The sequence below is a fragment of the Camponotus vicinus genome, unplaced genomic scaffold, assembly GCF_025532165.1.
Source record: "Camponotus vicinus isolate PSW18456_S1 unplaced genomic scaffold, iyCamVici1.0 SCAF_6, whole genome shotgun sequence".
In the NCBI taxonomy this organism is placed as follows: Eukaryota; Metazoa; Arthropoda; class Insecta; order Hymenoptera; family Formicidae; genus Camponotus; species Camponotus vicinus.
In genome coordinates, this window is record NW_028141978.1 from 9,808,709 (window position 1) to 9,823,507 (window position 14,799).

General features: G+C 29.4%; 2 protein-coding genes across 36 annotated transcripts in view; one reads left to right on the forward strand and one right to left on the reverse strand.

Annotated features, from left to right (window-relative positions):
* The window catches only part of Trol (terribly reduced optic lobes), a 145,364-nt gene extending 134,113 nt beyond the window's left edge, over positions 1-11,251 (forward strand). For 28 of the 33 annotated variants that reach the window (XR_014439435.1, XR_014439437.1, XR_014439436.1 and 25 more), the window contains 12 exons: positions 163-321; positions 1,028-1,294; positions 1,556-1,707; positions 1,903-2,210; positions 2,522-2,988; positions 3,315-3,480; positions 5,408-5,801; positions 6,282-6,660; positions 6,766-6,967; positions 7,214-7,564; positions 7,769-8,248; positions 8,378-11,251. Coding sequence is in view for 3 of the 33 variants with exons in the window: in XM_083102742.1 (XP_082958868.1) it covers positions 163-321; positions 1,028-1,294; positions 1,556-1,707; positions 1,903-2,210; positions 2,522-2,988; positions 3,315-3,480; positions 5,408-5,801; positions 6,282-6,660; positions 6,766-6,967; positions 7,214-7,564; positions 8,378-8,420 (2,888 nt within the window). In the remaining 30 variants the exon portion in view is untranslated. Of the gene's footprint in view, positions 1-162; positions 322-1,027; positions 1,295-1,555; positions 1,708-1,902; positions 2,211-2,521; positions 2,989-3,314; positions 3,481-3,998; positions 4,710-5,407; positions 5,802-6,281; positions 6,661-6,765; positions 6,968-7,213; positions 7,565-7,768; positions 8,249-8,377 lie in introns of those variants that run through there. The other 5 variants (XR_014439442.1, XR_014439463.1, XM_083102744.1 and 2 more) reach the window with 3 other exon arrangements.
* Positions 11,252-11,444: 193 nt separating this feature from the next.
* Positions 11,445-13,397, reverse strand: Ste14 (isoprenylcysteine carboxylmethyltransferase ste14). 3 transcript variants are annotated; one of them, XM_083102747.1, is made up of 4 exons: positions 13,292-13,397; positions 12,786-13,122; positions 12,225-12,704; positions 11,445-12,138 (listed from the first exon to the last, which is right to left on the reverse strand). In XM_083102747.1, exons 2-4 carry the CDS (start codon positions 13,044-13,046, stop codon positions 11,956-11,958), a joined length of 924 nt encoding a protein of 307 aa, XP_082958873.1. In that variant the 5' UTR covers positions 13,047-13,122; positions 13,292-13,397; the 3' UTR covers positions 11,445-11,955. The 3 variants fall into 3 exon arrangements, with proteins under 3 accessions (XP_082958873.1, XP_082958872.1, XP_082958874.1); XM_083102746.1 differs by having other exon boundaries at positions 13,210-13,348; XM_083102748.1 differs by lacking the exon at positions 13,292-13,397 and having other exon boundaries at positions 12,225-12,421; positions 12,500-12,704; positions 12,786-13,282.
* Positions 13,398-14,799: the final 1,402 nt, after the last annotated feature.

Sequence of the window (14,799 nt, forward strand, 5' to 3'; positions counted from 1 at the left end):
TATTCAGATACCTTTTGGATTTTTGCATTGTTTGCTATATGAATAAGCGAGATAGCACATAGCAAACGTGGTTCCATGAGAACGTCTTCACAAGTAGTTAGATTTTTTTATAAGGCTCGCGTTATGATTTAGTAGTTAATTTGCTTGCGGATTGCATGCCAGTGTACCGATCGCAGTGCAGGCACTGGGAATATGAATGCAGAAGTCTACAATGCATTCCAATGGAATACTTTTGCGACGGCTATGTTCAGTGCAACGATGGTACTGACGAACGCTTCTGCCACAACGCGTTATATCGCCAATATCTTCAGAGACGACGCGGTTTGTTTTGAGATCTGTGTGTCTTGTGACGTCTTGTAGTCCTACTTGTAGTGAACTATTCTCTATACTCTTGCTACTATACAAAATTACAAGGAAAGGATACGAATTAAAATATACTTTTGTCTTTTAATCAGACTTAAAATAATAGATAAGTGAAATAAAATATCAAAATGCTATACGAGTTCCGAGATCACAGTCGTATAAATTATACAATTGTATAAAATATATATATATATATATGCACAATGCGTATCCCATTCTTGTCAACACCAAAAATTTATTTATAAATAAATGTCTCGACACTTTAGATTTTAGAGTTAATATTTTTACAAACTCGACACTATTTTTTAAAGAATTATTATTCTAAATAACTGTTTATATATTATTTCGCTCTCTAATGTTATTTTAATATGAAATAATTTATTTTATATAATATTTATTTCTTGTATATATATATACAATCTCTCATTTCTTTTTATTTATATAACTTTTTTGTATTTTAAGATTTTCAATATAATATTAAAAGTTTAGATACGGGGATATATGAAATAAAATTCAGTTTTTATTAGTTTTTAGATCACAATTTTTATTTACCCCTTTTTTCTAAAACATAATGATATCCTGCGGAAAAAACAGGATATATATACATTTTTCTAATTTTATAATTAATCCTAACGTGTATCCAAGACATATATTGCAATTTTAGCTGCTGCCGTGCCATCAATAAGCGTCGAGGTGTCTCAAGATCCAATAAACATCGGTGACACAATTGATATACATTGCACATACACTGGACGAAGCCCACGTTATCACTGGTCGAGACCGAATCATGTGAGCCTGCCGGCAAATGCGCAAGAATACGGTAATGTCTTGAGGCTGACTAACGTAGCTGTCACCGATAGTGGACCCTACAGATGTTTAGTAGATACGCATGAGGGTACATTTGAAAAAGACTTCAACCTGATTGTTCATGGTAATTACTAATAGATATGTACGATAACGATAGATATATACATACATATTTACGCAACGAATGCAACAATGATAGAATATTTGATATACCATTTGTACATTTTTTAACATATCTATTAATGCATATCTATTCTTTGCTAATGCTTACTAAAATTTTGTGTATGCTTTACGTAAGTAAATTAATAAAAATACCGATTTTATATTATGAAAGTTGTCGTTACATATAAACAAGAATTTTTATAATTTTCTATTATACTCACAGGCGGGATTCTCGATGAACCAGCAATTGAAACGAAATTTGCGCCGTATGGGTCGAGTCTAGAAATGGATTGTCGTATCGACCTCGATCCACCAATAGAATATCAGTGGAGTAAACTTGGTGGACTTTTACCACGTGATACCCAAACTTTGGAAGTATGTGTAAAACGCATATATATACTCGTATATATATGTATATATATATATATATATATATATATATATATATATATATATATATATATACTCTCTCTCTTTCTTTAATTAAATTAAAGGGAATCTGGAAAAAGATAAATGTATATCTTGAAAAAAGTTACTATCTTATGATATATATTTTTTTATTTTGCGCAGAACAAATTGAAGCTGACTAACGTAAAGGCTGAAGATGCTGGAACATATATTTGCGTTGGATATAGTGGACCTGCGCGAGTAGAAGTTCCTACGGTACTAGTCGTAACAGGAGTAGTGCCTAATTTTAGTCAGGCACCCGAAAGCTACATCGCTTTTCCGCCTTTACCCGATTCCTACCTTAAGTTCAATATCGAAATTTCTTTCAAACCAGAAAGTTACGATGGCATTCTATTGTACAACGACGAGTCCGGTCATGGCAACGACGACTTCATTGCTCTATCACTAATTAATGGATATCCTCAATTTAAGTAAATATTTTATTAGATGTACATAGTATAAATTTTATTTTAATTATTAAATTTTTATGAGTATAGAATTGATTTTATTTAAATAAAATTTGGTCAATTATAGAAATATTAAAAAAAAATAATTTTTAGAATAATTTTTGGAATAATTAAATTTTAAAATAATTCTAAGAGAATAATTTTAGAACTCTCTTATATTGAATGTTGTGCTTTTCAATTAAATTATCTGAATAGAAGCTGCTTTAAATTCACACTATTGCGTAATTATATACTTCATTACATGCGTATTAAACATATACCGAATATTTTGATAGATTCAATCTTGGATCCGGAGCAGCCGTTGTTCGCGCGGATAAACCCATTACCCTGAGCGAATGGCATACCATCAAGATCCAACGCAATCGAAAAGAGGCAACGATGTTGGTAGACGGCGAGAGCTCTTACAAGGTGGTTGCAATAGGTAGACGTCAAGGTCTAGATCTCAAAGAGCCCCTCTATATCGGTGGTCTGCCCAGCTACAATGAAATTAGCAAACAGTCCGAAGTGAGCACAGGCTTTGTCGGATGCATCAGCCGGCTTGTTCTCGGAGAGAAGCAGGTTGATCTGATCGGCGATCAGACAGACAGTGTGGGAATCACGAGCTGCGAGACTTGTGCCGAAAATCCCTGTAACAACGGCGGTGTATGCCAAGAAGCGGCCATGAAGAATGGCTATACATGTCTATGCCGAGCTGGTTTCAGTGGCAAACATTGCGACTACGTCGGACAATCCTGTTATCCAGGTAAAAAAATTACTCAATTAGTTAATTAATTTATATTATATTTTATTTAACTTATTCGCTAATTTATATTATTTTATTTAATTTGGGCTATAAGTATATAAGTAACATGTATAATAAAATTATATAATTTAATTATAAATTATTCTTTCGTCGTAATTATATATAATTACAAATTAATTATAAAACAATTGCACGTATATAGCGCATGCCTGAGTAATATCGATAAATCGAGCATTGTTAATATTAGTTAAATATATGTTTTAGCGTTCCTTAATTTAATGTTTTTAAATAATGATACTTATATAAAACAAATTGAATAATAATAGGTGCATGCGGAGAAGGTAAATGCGTCGATAAGGAAATTGGCTTCGATTGTTATTGCCCGATCGGAAAAACAGGATCGCGATGCGAGCATTCGGTGAACATCCACGATCCAGCTTTCCATAATGATAGAGCTTATCTCGCGTATGAGACTCCGAAAGCTCTTAGACGGTAAGTACATTCACTCTATTTATCGAACGCACGTGCACGCATTACTTTTTAATGAATTACTTTTGGTCGGTGTTACAAGCGTTCAGGATCGAACATATTGTTATGGTGATTACGTCTATGTATAGTACTTATTATACTTTGAGTTTCCTTAAATAATTATTTGCACATAGCTTGCGTATTAGAAATAAGTGAATTAAGAGAAATATTGATAGAACACATTCTATAAAATTAATTTCTTCATATATTATAAGATTTGAAGTGTTAAATAATAATAATTATTATACACTTGAAAATAAATTTTACATGAATTAATCTATTTTGCATTTTTTCGAAATTTCCAAGATACATAAAAAGCCCTGTCTAGGTAGAATCGTAATAAATGAAAATTTCCTATAAATGAATCTCCATACCCTTGACAAACTAACAGTTTTAAGATTATAATTGGAATGTAGGTACTAATCCCACTGCCAGTGCACCTGAACATCATCAAGCATCCTAATTACTAAAATTCTTTTCAGGGAAAGAGAGAGTTCGACCACTATACACAGTCGATCACGATTACGCAACGCACAAATTAGGCAACCACGATCAAGGCCACATCACTACAATAATTTGCACCACACAAAACATTAGCTAAACTTAGCACCAATTTTACGCACTTACAGAATCATTACTTATCCAATCTCACAGTAGTAATCTACTTCCCTCCGTAGATCTAATCAACTTTCATATACATATGAGCTATTTAAGATTGTTAAAATATGCCTGTTCGAGAAGATTTAAGTTCGATTAATTTGCGATTTATCACTGCCTGTTTTTTTTTTGTTTGGTATGTATAGATAGCAATGTAAAGATAAAGCAATGAGTCTTTAACAGATGTTTTGCAACAAACCTGCCTAGTGCGTAGTTCCTTACAATGGACATCATGGTGCTGTAATGTTAGAACATCAGTCAATTGAATTAGTAATTAATGTTTTGTACAGCTTTTTAATTAATACACTTAACGCGTCACTCTTCTCTGTTAGTCATTATTAATTATTAAAAGTATAATATACGCGCGTGAGGTCACTGCCAAATCAGTTGCATTTAACAATAGTCCCAACTCAAGCAGAAAACAAAGTCGTAATATCCATATACATGTATGTGACAGTTATATATAACACTATATGTAAAATGTTTGTACTTATGTCTAAGATCCTATATAATATAAATATTGAAAAAAGAAATAATTCACATACGAATGATCATTTATATATTTAGCGAGGGGGGGAGACTATATTATGCTATATAAATAAATATTTTTAAAGCAAAATTAATGTAATAAGTATCATATATTGTAGCTTAAGATGACAACGTTTTATTCAATTTCATCACTTTTATATTTAAAAAATAACAAAAAGGTAAGTTTTAAGATAGACACATTATTTATATATGTGACATATATCTATTTTTTGGCAAAATTTGTTGCTTAGTACAAGCTTTTATATTTTCGTATGTATAATACATATGCGTATATATAAACACCCTTTTCCTCCCTTTTCTTCACTTATATTCTTATAATTAATAGTTTTAGAAATATATCCGTATAATAAATATATACGTTATTTGCATGTATCTGTCGTGTGAAAGATATAACAAATTTTTTCAAAAAAGAAAAATTTACTCCATTATATATAAATTAACTTTAATTTAACATTTTCTATAAAAAAGAGTAAGAAAAGAAAATAGAACATTTATATTTATATTTTATGCAATATATAAAAAAACTAAAATAAAAGTGTGCAAGAGTGTGCCTTTGTTGAATTTTAAAATCAAGTGTAAAAACAAAAAGAAGTAATTAATATGTGATATACATATATATTGCTTAAAGCCCTTTCTGCGGATGTGCAATAATACATTCTTTTACATTCTATATACCTAATTTTAGGCTTAAGGTAACCATGAGTTTTAACCCTACGGACTCCGGGGATGGAATCTTGATGTATTGTTCTCAAAATGACGAAGGCCTCGGAGATTTTGCAGCGCTCATAATAAAAGACAAGCACATTGAATTCCGCTTCGATATTGGCTCCGGAATGGCAACGATAAGATCACCTTATGCAGTCCAACCCGGTGTATGGACATACGTAACGGTGAATCGAGACTTTAAAGAAGCCAAATTGTCAGTGAATGGCGAGCCATTTGTGGAAACCAAATCACCTGGAGCTTCCAGAACCATGATGCTAAATACACCTCTTTACATCGGAGGGGTGGATCGCAGAAGAATCACTATCAATAAAGACGTCGGTGTCGATCGTAGTTTTCGTGGATGTATAAGCGCAGTAAGAATATTATTAATTATATAATAATTATAGTATATAATATAATAATTAAATATATTATTAATTATATATTAAATATATTATTAATAATATAATAATTAAATATATTATTAATTATATAATAATTAAGATAAATAACGATATATATATGGTTCCAAATGATTAATCATAACATTATTATATTTGACATTATTTTAATAAAAACTTTTCAAAAATTTATAGAAATAATTTCCTATTAACGGAAATGAAATAAAAAGAATATTTTCTTTTTAATTTTCAATATTTAATATATCTTTAGTTAATTCAAAATAATATTTTTAAATAAAATTATTTATGAAATTATATAAATATAGTTATATTAATTATTATACTTAAAAATATATTTATAAATATACAGCAATATAATGAACAATTTCAACATGCAGTAGATAAAGGAGAACTTTCTTCATTTTTAACATATTTTTGTTCTGATACATATAGCTCGAAGTTTTGTCAGTCAGTTTGGATGTATTGAAATCATCAATTGACGCAGCTAATATCGAGAATTGTTCGATGCCTCATGTGAATCAGACAATAATGCGTACCACTATGACAACATTGGCACCATCTACTCAGCCGCCAATAACACTGTACGATCCTTGTGCATGGAACCCTTGCATCCACGGCATATGTCAAAGTTCAAATGTGTATGATTATTCGTGTACATGCGAGTATGGATATGTGGGTAGAAACTGTGAGAATGTACTGAAGCAATGCGAATTACTTACACCGTGTAGAAATGGGGGTTCTTGCACCGATCTTCACGGATCTTACAAATGCGATTGTCGTCTCGGTTATAATGGACAAAACTGTGAAAAGTGTAAGATTACAAGTGTAATTTATTTAATTATTAATCTCGACTACAATTAATTATATAATAATTATTATAATATTTGATTATATAAATCGTATTATATCTTTGTAGTGGCAGAGATCACGTACGATGTTGCCTTCAAAGGAGATGGCTGGTTGGAACTAGATAGATCTATCATGATGCACGAAGAAGAACGTGAAGTTATAGGCCTTGAAATCAGTACAAATAAGAGTAACGGACTGATTATGTGGCATGGTCAAACCTTGAATGATCTAACACCTGATGATTATATCGCTGTTGCTGTAGTGGATGGGTATGTACGACATATATACTACGATATAATTTTCACACAAAAATAAAATAACTAATGTTTCTAAAATTATAACAAGTATATAAAATTAGAAACAAGAGATCTTTCTTTGATCTAAATATATATGTATTCATTAGATATTATATGTATTTCTATATTTTTTTCAAATATAATATTCATTATAATAGTATTTACGCTGTTCAAGTTTCAAAATATTAATAAATTTAAAAATTAATGCCTATTATCTAGATACGTGGAATACCAGTACAATTTAGGCTCTGGTCCCGCTGTAATTCGCGTCACCGCTCAGCGGGTCGATGACGGAGAACGTCATAGAATAATTCTAAAACGTCAGGGAAGCGATGGTAGCATCGAGCTAAACGGCGAGCATACTGAAAGTGGTGTAAGCGATGGACTTCAACAAATTCTGAACGCGAGAGGAAGCGTTTACTTGGGTGGTTTGCCGGACTACGCGATGACTTACGGAAGATATCACGACGGATTCTCCGGTTGCATTTATACTTTAGAGGTACAAGACTCAGGGGCTATTAATATCGGCGAGAAAGCTATCAGAGGAGTAAACGTATCGCCGTGTACCAGGTAAGAATGTAAATAAGATATTTTTTTCTCCTAGCGTAAAGAAGAAAATGTTAAATTTAAAAAAAAAAGTTTAGTTTTATCAATAAATTTAATATGCTTATATAAATGTTCAGATTAACAAATAATGTAAAATTCAGTACTCAAGATAACATCTTATAGATGTGACTAATTTTGTTGGATATTATTTTTGCACGCTGCTCACAGAGTAAGATGGATTCCATCTTCTCTCGTATTCACAGACACAGACGCAGACGTATTCGATGCGTTTGTTCCACCGCCACCGGTGAATATTATTCATCCGAAACCTGCGTCCAATTTGGCTGCATGTGACATAACGAGTTACTCATTGTTAATTATACTTCAAAATTTGATTGTTTTGACTAGGGATATTAAGGAACAAAGTGTACTTTTCGCGCTATTATGCGTAGACGCAGTTAACGTTTTCAGGGGCTTATTAAGCTAAACAATAGTATAATATATAATACTATTATGTAATATTCTCAAACTCACTTGTCGGAAATACATTTTCCTCTTTAGACCAAAAACGGCGATCGTCAAATCGATCAATGTATAATATTTTAAAAGATGTGTATTTCCACAAGTGTGCATACGATATGTATCTAATAAATTTGTAAATTGTTTAATGCTTAATCGATATATCGGAAATACTGCGACAAAACTACGGTATGTCACTTTCTAGTATTTTTGACATGTCGCGAATAATGATATATTTAACATTAATTTATCATTATACGTATACATACGACGAATTTATTAGTAAATATTTATCAATTTTATATTTTTATTTTGCAGTGATCGAACTGATAGACCTCCCACACGTGGTGACCTCGGCTAAGAGAATGATCTATATCTGAAAAACGTATTGCATATTGTTATACAAGCGATAATATAATTAATATAAATGTCGAATTTAAAGCCAAAAATATAGTTATTAAATTTTTCATACATATCTAATGTTTTGAAAAGAACATTACAAGATAGAGGATCAAAAGCAAATCTGATATCATAACTAATCAAACGTTTTCAAAACATTAAGGTATATATCATAAAGATGCAACTTTTCGACTATGATAAAAGTATAATTTTTCGGATGAGATATCCTGCTCATGCAAAAATCGAAAAGTAAAACATATATTTAACGAATGAAAAAATACATGTATTTCTTTAACTGCACGATTTGTAAACGATTTTCAATGAAAGCGAAAGAGCGTGAAAAATACGAAAGTACCTATTACTAAACGAACAACAAAACAATTTTATATTCATAGATATACAGAATCCATCTTGCATTAATATATCGCTATCAATATTTTATAATTAAAATAACTATAACGTTTTATATTGTTTTATTTATATGAAAAGATTGAAGCATTAAATTCGCAAATAATAAATTGTTATTTTTAAAATGCAACAGAAAAATTTTTGCATTTAACAAATCATCCTTAAACTATCAGTTAATATAAATATAAAAAAGTTAGCCATTGAAGTTTTCAATTCTCATGTTTTTCCTGTTTCTTCTCGTATTTCTTGTAATTAATTTCGTCTTATTTTTTCAATTCAACTGAACAACAATTACGGACAGCTAATGCGATGACTGATATGAAACGAAAATATGTTAATGATAAAATGTATAGTATATATGTCTATAATTTTTCACTGCCATGTGTTAATTCACTCATTCGTAATACAATAAAAAGCAGATTTGCGTCGAATAGGATAAATATTATTCACTAGAGTATGAGTGTAATCAAAGTTTTAATAAAACTTTGAGATATCTCTCCTATCATCAAGAAGACAATAAATTCTCGTCACAGCCAAAGTTATTTCATTGGGAAAACAGAAACGAACTTTCTCTATTAGATATCGAATTTTTATAAAAAGAAAAAAGTGGAAAAGAGTGCGCTGATTTATATATTTATAACACAAAAAGTCATATTATCTTCCATTGAATATTACAGATTGTCATGAAAAATAAGATTCTTAAAATAAAAGAGATAGAAAATATATATCAATAAACAAAAAGAGAATTGATAAGCAATGCTTCTTTAAATTCAGATTGCACTCATACCATGATGAATACTTATCAATTATCATACATATGTAGGTGCTTATACATGTGATTTTTGATGCAATAGGCGAATAATCAAGAATACATAATAAGTAATGAATAATAGCATCATCGAATGCGCGTACAGTACTTTTGTATATTAAAAGGTTTAAATCAGTTTACATGATAAAATATAAATGAAGAAAGTTATACATACATGAGAGAGAATCGCGATAAGTCAAAATGATATAGGTAAAAAATATGTGTTACTACATATATAAAATTTATATCGAATAAATTATGATACAATATATGCGCATTGTGCGGATAATTAACGGTCTCTAATGTTCTCTATATTTAAGACTTTATGAAAGTAAAACGTACAATTTGAAAGTAATAACAATTATTGCTTACACGCGCGACCGCCAAGATCATATCTATGTAATTAAATTATTATTTAGAATATTAAAGTGGAATATAAATGCAAATACTTTTATTGCACACATTAAACAAAAAGTGCGATTAATTTAAATCTTTCTAAATCATTTAATTATACTTATAATTAGACATATTTATAAATGTTTTTATATCAATCTATCGCATAATTAATCATTTTAAACATATTTTCTCTGCGTGCAATATAATTACGTATCTATTTTATAGGTTTATACGATAAAAAGTAGGAAATTACAATACATATTCTATAATGTATATAATTATTAAAAATACGAAAGAGATCTGTTTTCAAATACATGAATCTATTTTTTTTTCTTTTTCAAATAACTAACAATTATATTTCATTAAAAGGTATTGTCTAATTTATGCAAGTAAAGCGTTATATTTTTTTACAATCTCCATAAGTAATATACATATATTGCAGTACTCTATTATTGATATTCAATTAGGTATTTCATTTATGTAGCTTTTACAAAATGCAAATGCGAATATATATATCAAATTAATCAAGTAAAAATATCACATATGATGTGCAATAAGAAATATGATTGAACGATATTCTATAGATTGTCTTTAGAGAATTATTTAACAAATGACACCGAAATATATAATGTATAATAGCTCCCGTAAAGTTTTCTACGTCCATTACGATTTTATTATAACACACTGTAAATGCTCATGTACAGAATAATCCATATGAGATGCATATACTTGTATATTACTATATTCTAACATATTTTATATATATATATATATATATATATATATATATATATATATAACCGATGCATATACTGTATATTATTATAACTCCTTAATTATATACCGACATCGAATGAACGCTTTTGGATGTTCATGCATACATTAGTTATGTAATAATATGTACGTATATTGTATTTTATATGTACAGGGTGCAAAATGAGAAATATTCCAGTCTGAAATACCTTCTTTACATAATTGCGACGTTTGGATGTGAATAATATCAGTGACATCCTAATTAGAACACTTCAATTAGGAATGATATTTCAAGTAATAAGCTAGTATTGCTTCACCCTGTATATAAAATATCACACTGAAAGTATTTACCATAATACATAAATGTAATCTATTGTTACATAATTCTTCAAAGAAAATGAGACAATAAATATAATTTTGCTAACAAATTGTATATTTTCGCTAATATTTTTTATATTTTCGTAGCATGTCATCATAAATATTTTAATGTATTATAATATTTCTAATCATGGAACTTTTAATTTCCAATTTGTCAAACTTATTATTTCTAAATATTCCCCAAAAATTCGCAGAAAACATAAGAGGATGTACACACAACGAGAATATTAAAAAAATTTACACTTACAATTAAAAAAATTTATTTACATAACCGTTCATTTACTGCTAATTTGTACTAGGCATACATAATTGATGAGCAACAATTAATATATTAAATCTAAGCGTATTTTTACATGAATAAATTATCAAATGTAAATCTTATAACTAGAGTTTAAAAAATGTAAATTTGCAAAAATAAGTAATCACAAATAATGAAAGTTATTCGTTATATAATAACAATAACTTAAAACAAACACAAATTATAATGACAATTAATAAATTTCTGAAAAAAATATATTGTTTATATATTTCTATAATGTATAAAATATATACATATACATGTGTGTGTGCGTGTGTGTGTGCGCGCGCACGCACGTATGTAAAAAGATAAAAAAGATTTTTAAAAACTTGAATTATATATAATAAATTAATTCAATCAATTCTTACAAATATATATAAAATGTTACTTTTTATATGTTATAACTTCAAAAATGAAAATACTTGATGAAAAATGAAATTACACCAATGTAGGATGCTATAAACTAATTTTATATCCAGAAATGAACGGAAGTCCTGTTCCTACTTTTTCTTGATATTTAACATAGTCTTCACCAAAGAAATTTAATAAAGTTATTTCTTCAATCAGAACACGATCATAGAAGAATCTCCATGACATCAATGCATATGCGCAGAAACAGAATGGATTTTGAAGTATTAACTGAAATAAGAATTTAGAAGACATTAGTGATATAATAAAAGTGCAGAATTATACAAATGTCCAATGCAAAATTTATGATGCCCTACCTGTGTTCCTATAGACCAGTAAAACCATCCTACATAACTAGGATGTCTGCATAAACTATATACACCATGTGTAACAAGTTCATGATTATCACTTTTTTCACTTTGTACAACATGGTTAAAATTGTGCTTTGCAGTGCACATTGCTAATTTTCTCAGAATTTCACCAGAAATGCACAATACTAATCCAAAATAGAATACTGGGGAAGGCAGTTTCAATTCATAAAAATAATACCTCTCTATAAAAAATTCTATCCAACTGAGACTTGCTGCTATACCGTATGCTATGCTATGATTGAGAATAAAACTGTCAATTGACAATACCGCTGGATTTGTCCATGCTATAGCTAAAAATTCCGAATAATGGAAATTTGCTAATATTGTCATATAAATTCCAAATATCTGCCATGATGGTGATGCAGTGATTGATATTAAAATACCAATTCCAAATATATATCCAAGAAATATTGCCCTGACTGCTACCTGTAAATGAAAGAAGTGCTTGAATACAAAAAGAAAAAATCTTGATATATATACAATATACAATAACAAAACAATACTTACTTGATAAGCAAAGCCACGAAATGTCAAATATGCGAGTACATTTAAGAGAATGTACTGTATTATATGTAAAAACCAGATATTTGTAAAATATACAATATAAATGTCAAGTTCTAATCTAAACAGTAACTCAGGGAGAAGCGATATTAAACCTGCTGCGATAAAACAGAACAGACTAAGAATTCCATCGCTGCACAGCATGTTTTTGGCGTATCTTTTTTCGATAAATATATGCCAATATTTTGTAGCAATAAACAATGTCATTTTTCATCAAGCCAACATGTACATGCAAGACTTTTAATAATTATCTTTAACAATTTGTGTTTTTTGCACCCATTTTCTATAATAAAAGCACCTCAATTGCTTTATTAATAATAATATATTATCTATCACTTTTTTGAATAATGAGAATTGAAAATATTCTTACAAAAGTAACATAAGAGAGCACAATCAAAAATGTTAAGCTAATTTTCACAAATGTAGGGAAAATGTGCGATAGTCCTACATACTATAGAGAAAAGTCTGAGAGCAGACAAGCGCCTCCATGTCCATAACATAGACATTGAAACTACATAGTTATTTCCAAGAAACTTCTTAATGGATAACACACTATGTCTACAAATTGTGGTTCTGTTCCGTGCTATGTGCAAAAGTGTCCGTAATACCAGAAAGAAGACTGAGAGGTGTCATGGCTCGCTTTTAAGTGATCCCTAAAAGCAACGTGCCCTCTGTGCATATTAAAAACATGGACATGAACTACAAAATCAATGTTCACGAATGTTCTTAGAGGGTAACATATATGTACCCTTTTTTAATGTCCACAAAGAGCGTATTACTTTTAGAGATCACCTAAAAACGGGACACCTCTCATTGTCGGTCTTCTCTCTGATAATATAAATAATATAAATAATATAAATAAAAATACGCAGGATATAAATCGCTTATTGACAATGTCATTAGTTTCATTTGTTTACGTTATGTTATCTCGGGTCTATCTACAGTTATTTATTTTATTCATTCAATAATTTATTTTTCTTACGTAGTGAGTACTTTTTTTTAATAATTATTAGCGATTAACGAAATTTTATTTTTGCGTTTTGGAGGTTTAATATTATGAATACATATGCCTATAGTTAAAGAGTTAAGAAATGACTCACACATGGTATATGACATATTATATAAATAATTTATGTAAATTACTTACCATATATCTCATTGATCCGTCCGTTATTTAAATTTTCTTTTTTTCTCTTGCTCTCTTTGTTGTTTCTCGTGGCACTTGCACTCACTCGCGCAAATATTCGCTATTACATTTAAAAAAGAAATTCGACAATATACGAAGCGTATCGGACCACTACTTCACTTCAATTTACATAGGTTATTATATATATGTATATATGTATATATCGTGATGAAAGTTCTTGAAGAGCATATTTCGCATAAATTATTCATTTAATCAAATACGAATCATAGAAACAGAAATCTAAAACAATAAATTATAGTTTCGATGTGAAATTGATTTTTACAAGCAGAAATTATTACTTTAATGATATTTATAGAATCAAATATAATTCGACCGCGACGCTTTCTCTCGTTCTATTTTTCAATCATTTAAATATAATTTAGATTCAAAATGCACGGCAAAACAATCAAATCATAAATCGAAGTAATTAACATAATGAAAAACTTCGTGATACATCAATCCTTTAACAAATATTATTTAATTAATCTATATAATCTAAAACACTCCTAGACATTTTAATATTCCGTGTATATGTTAAAGTACGTGAAATATTTCAGCAATAAATGGATAATAACACGTTCGGCCTTGGTGGCGTATGACGCGCTATGTTTACATGTACGGCCTTGATATCATTCGCACGGCAACATTCGATGAGTAAGGGGGATGCGAAATACTTCGTATATTGTCAAATTTTCTCTCTAATTGTAAAAATAAAACATAATCGCGACTAATATTGAAACATAATTTGCTATGATAATTATAATTAATACTTGC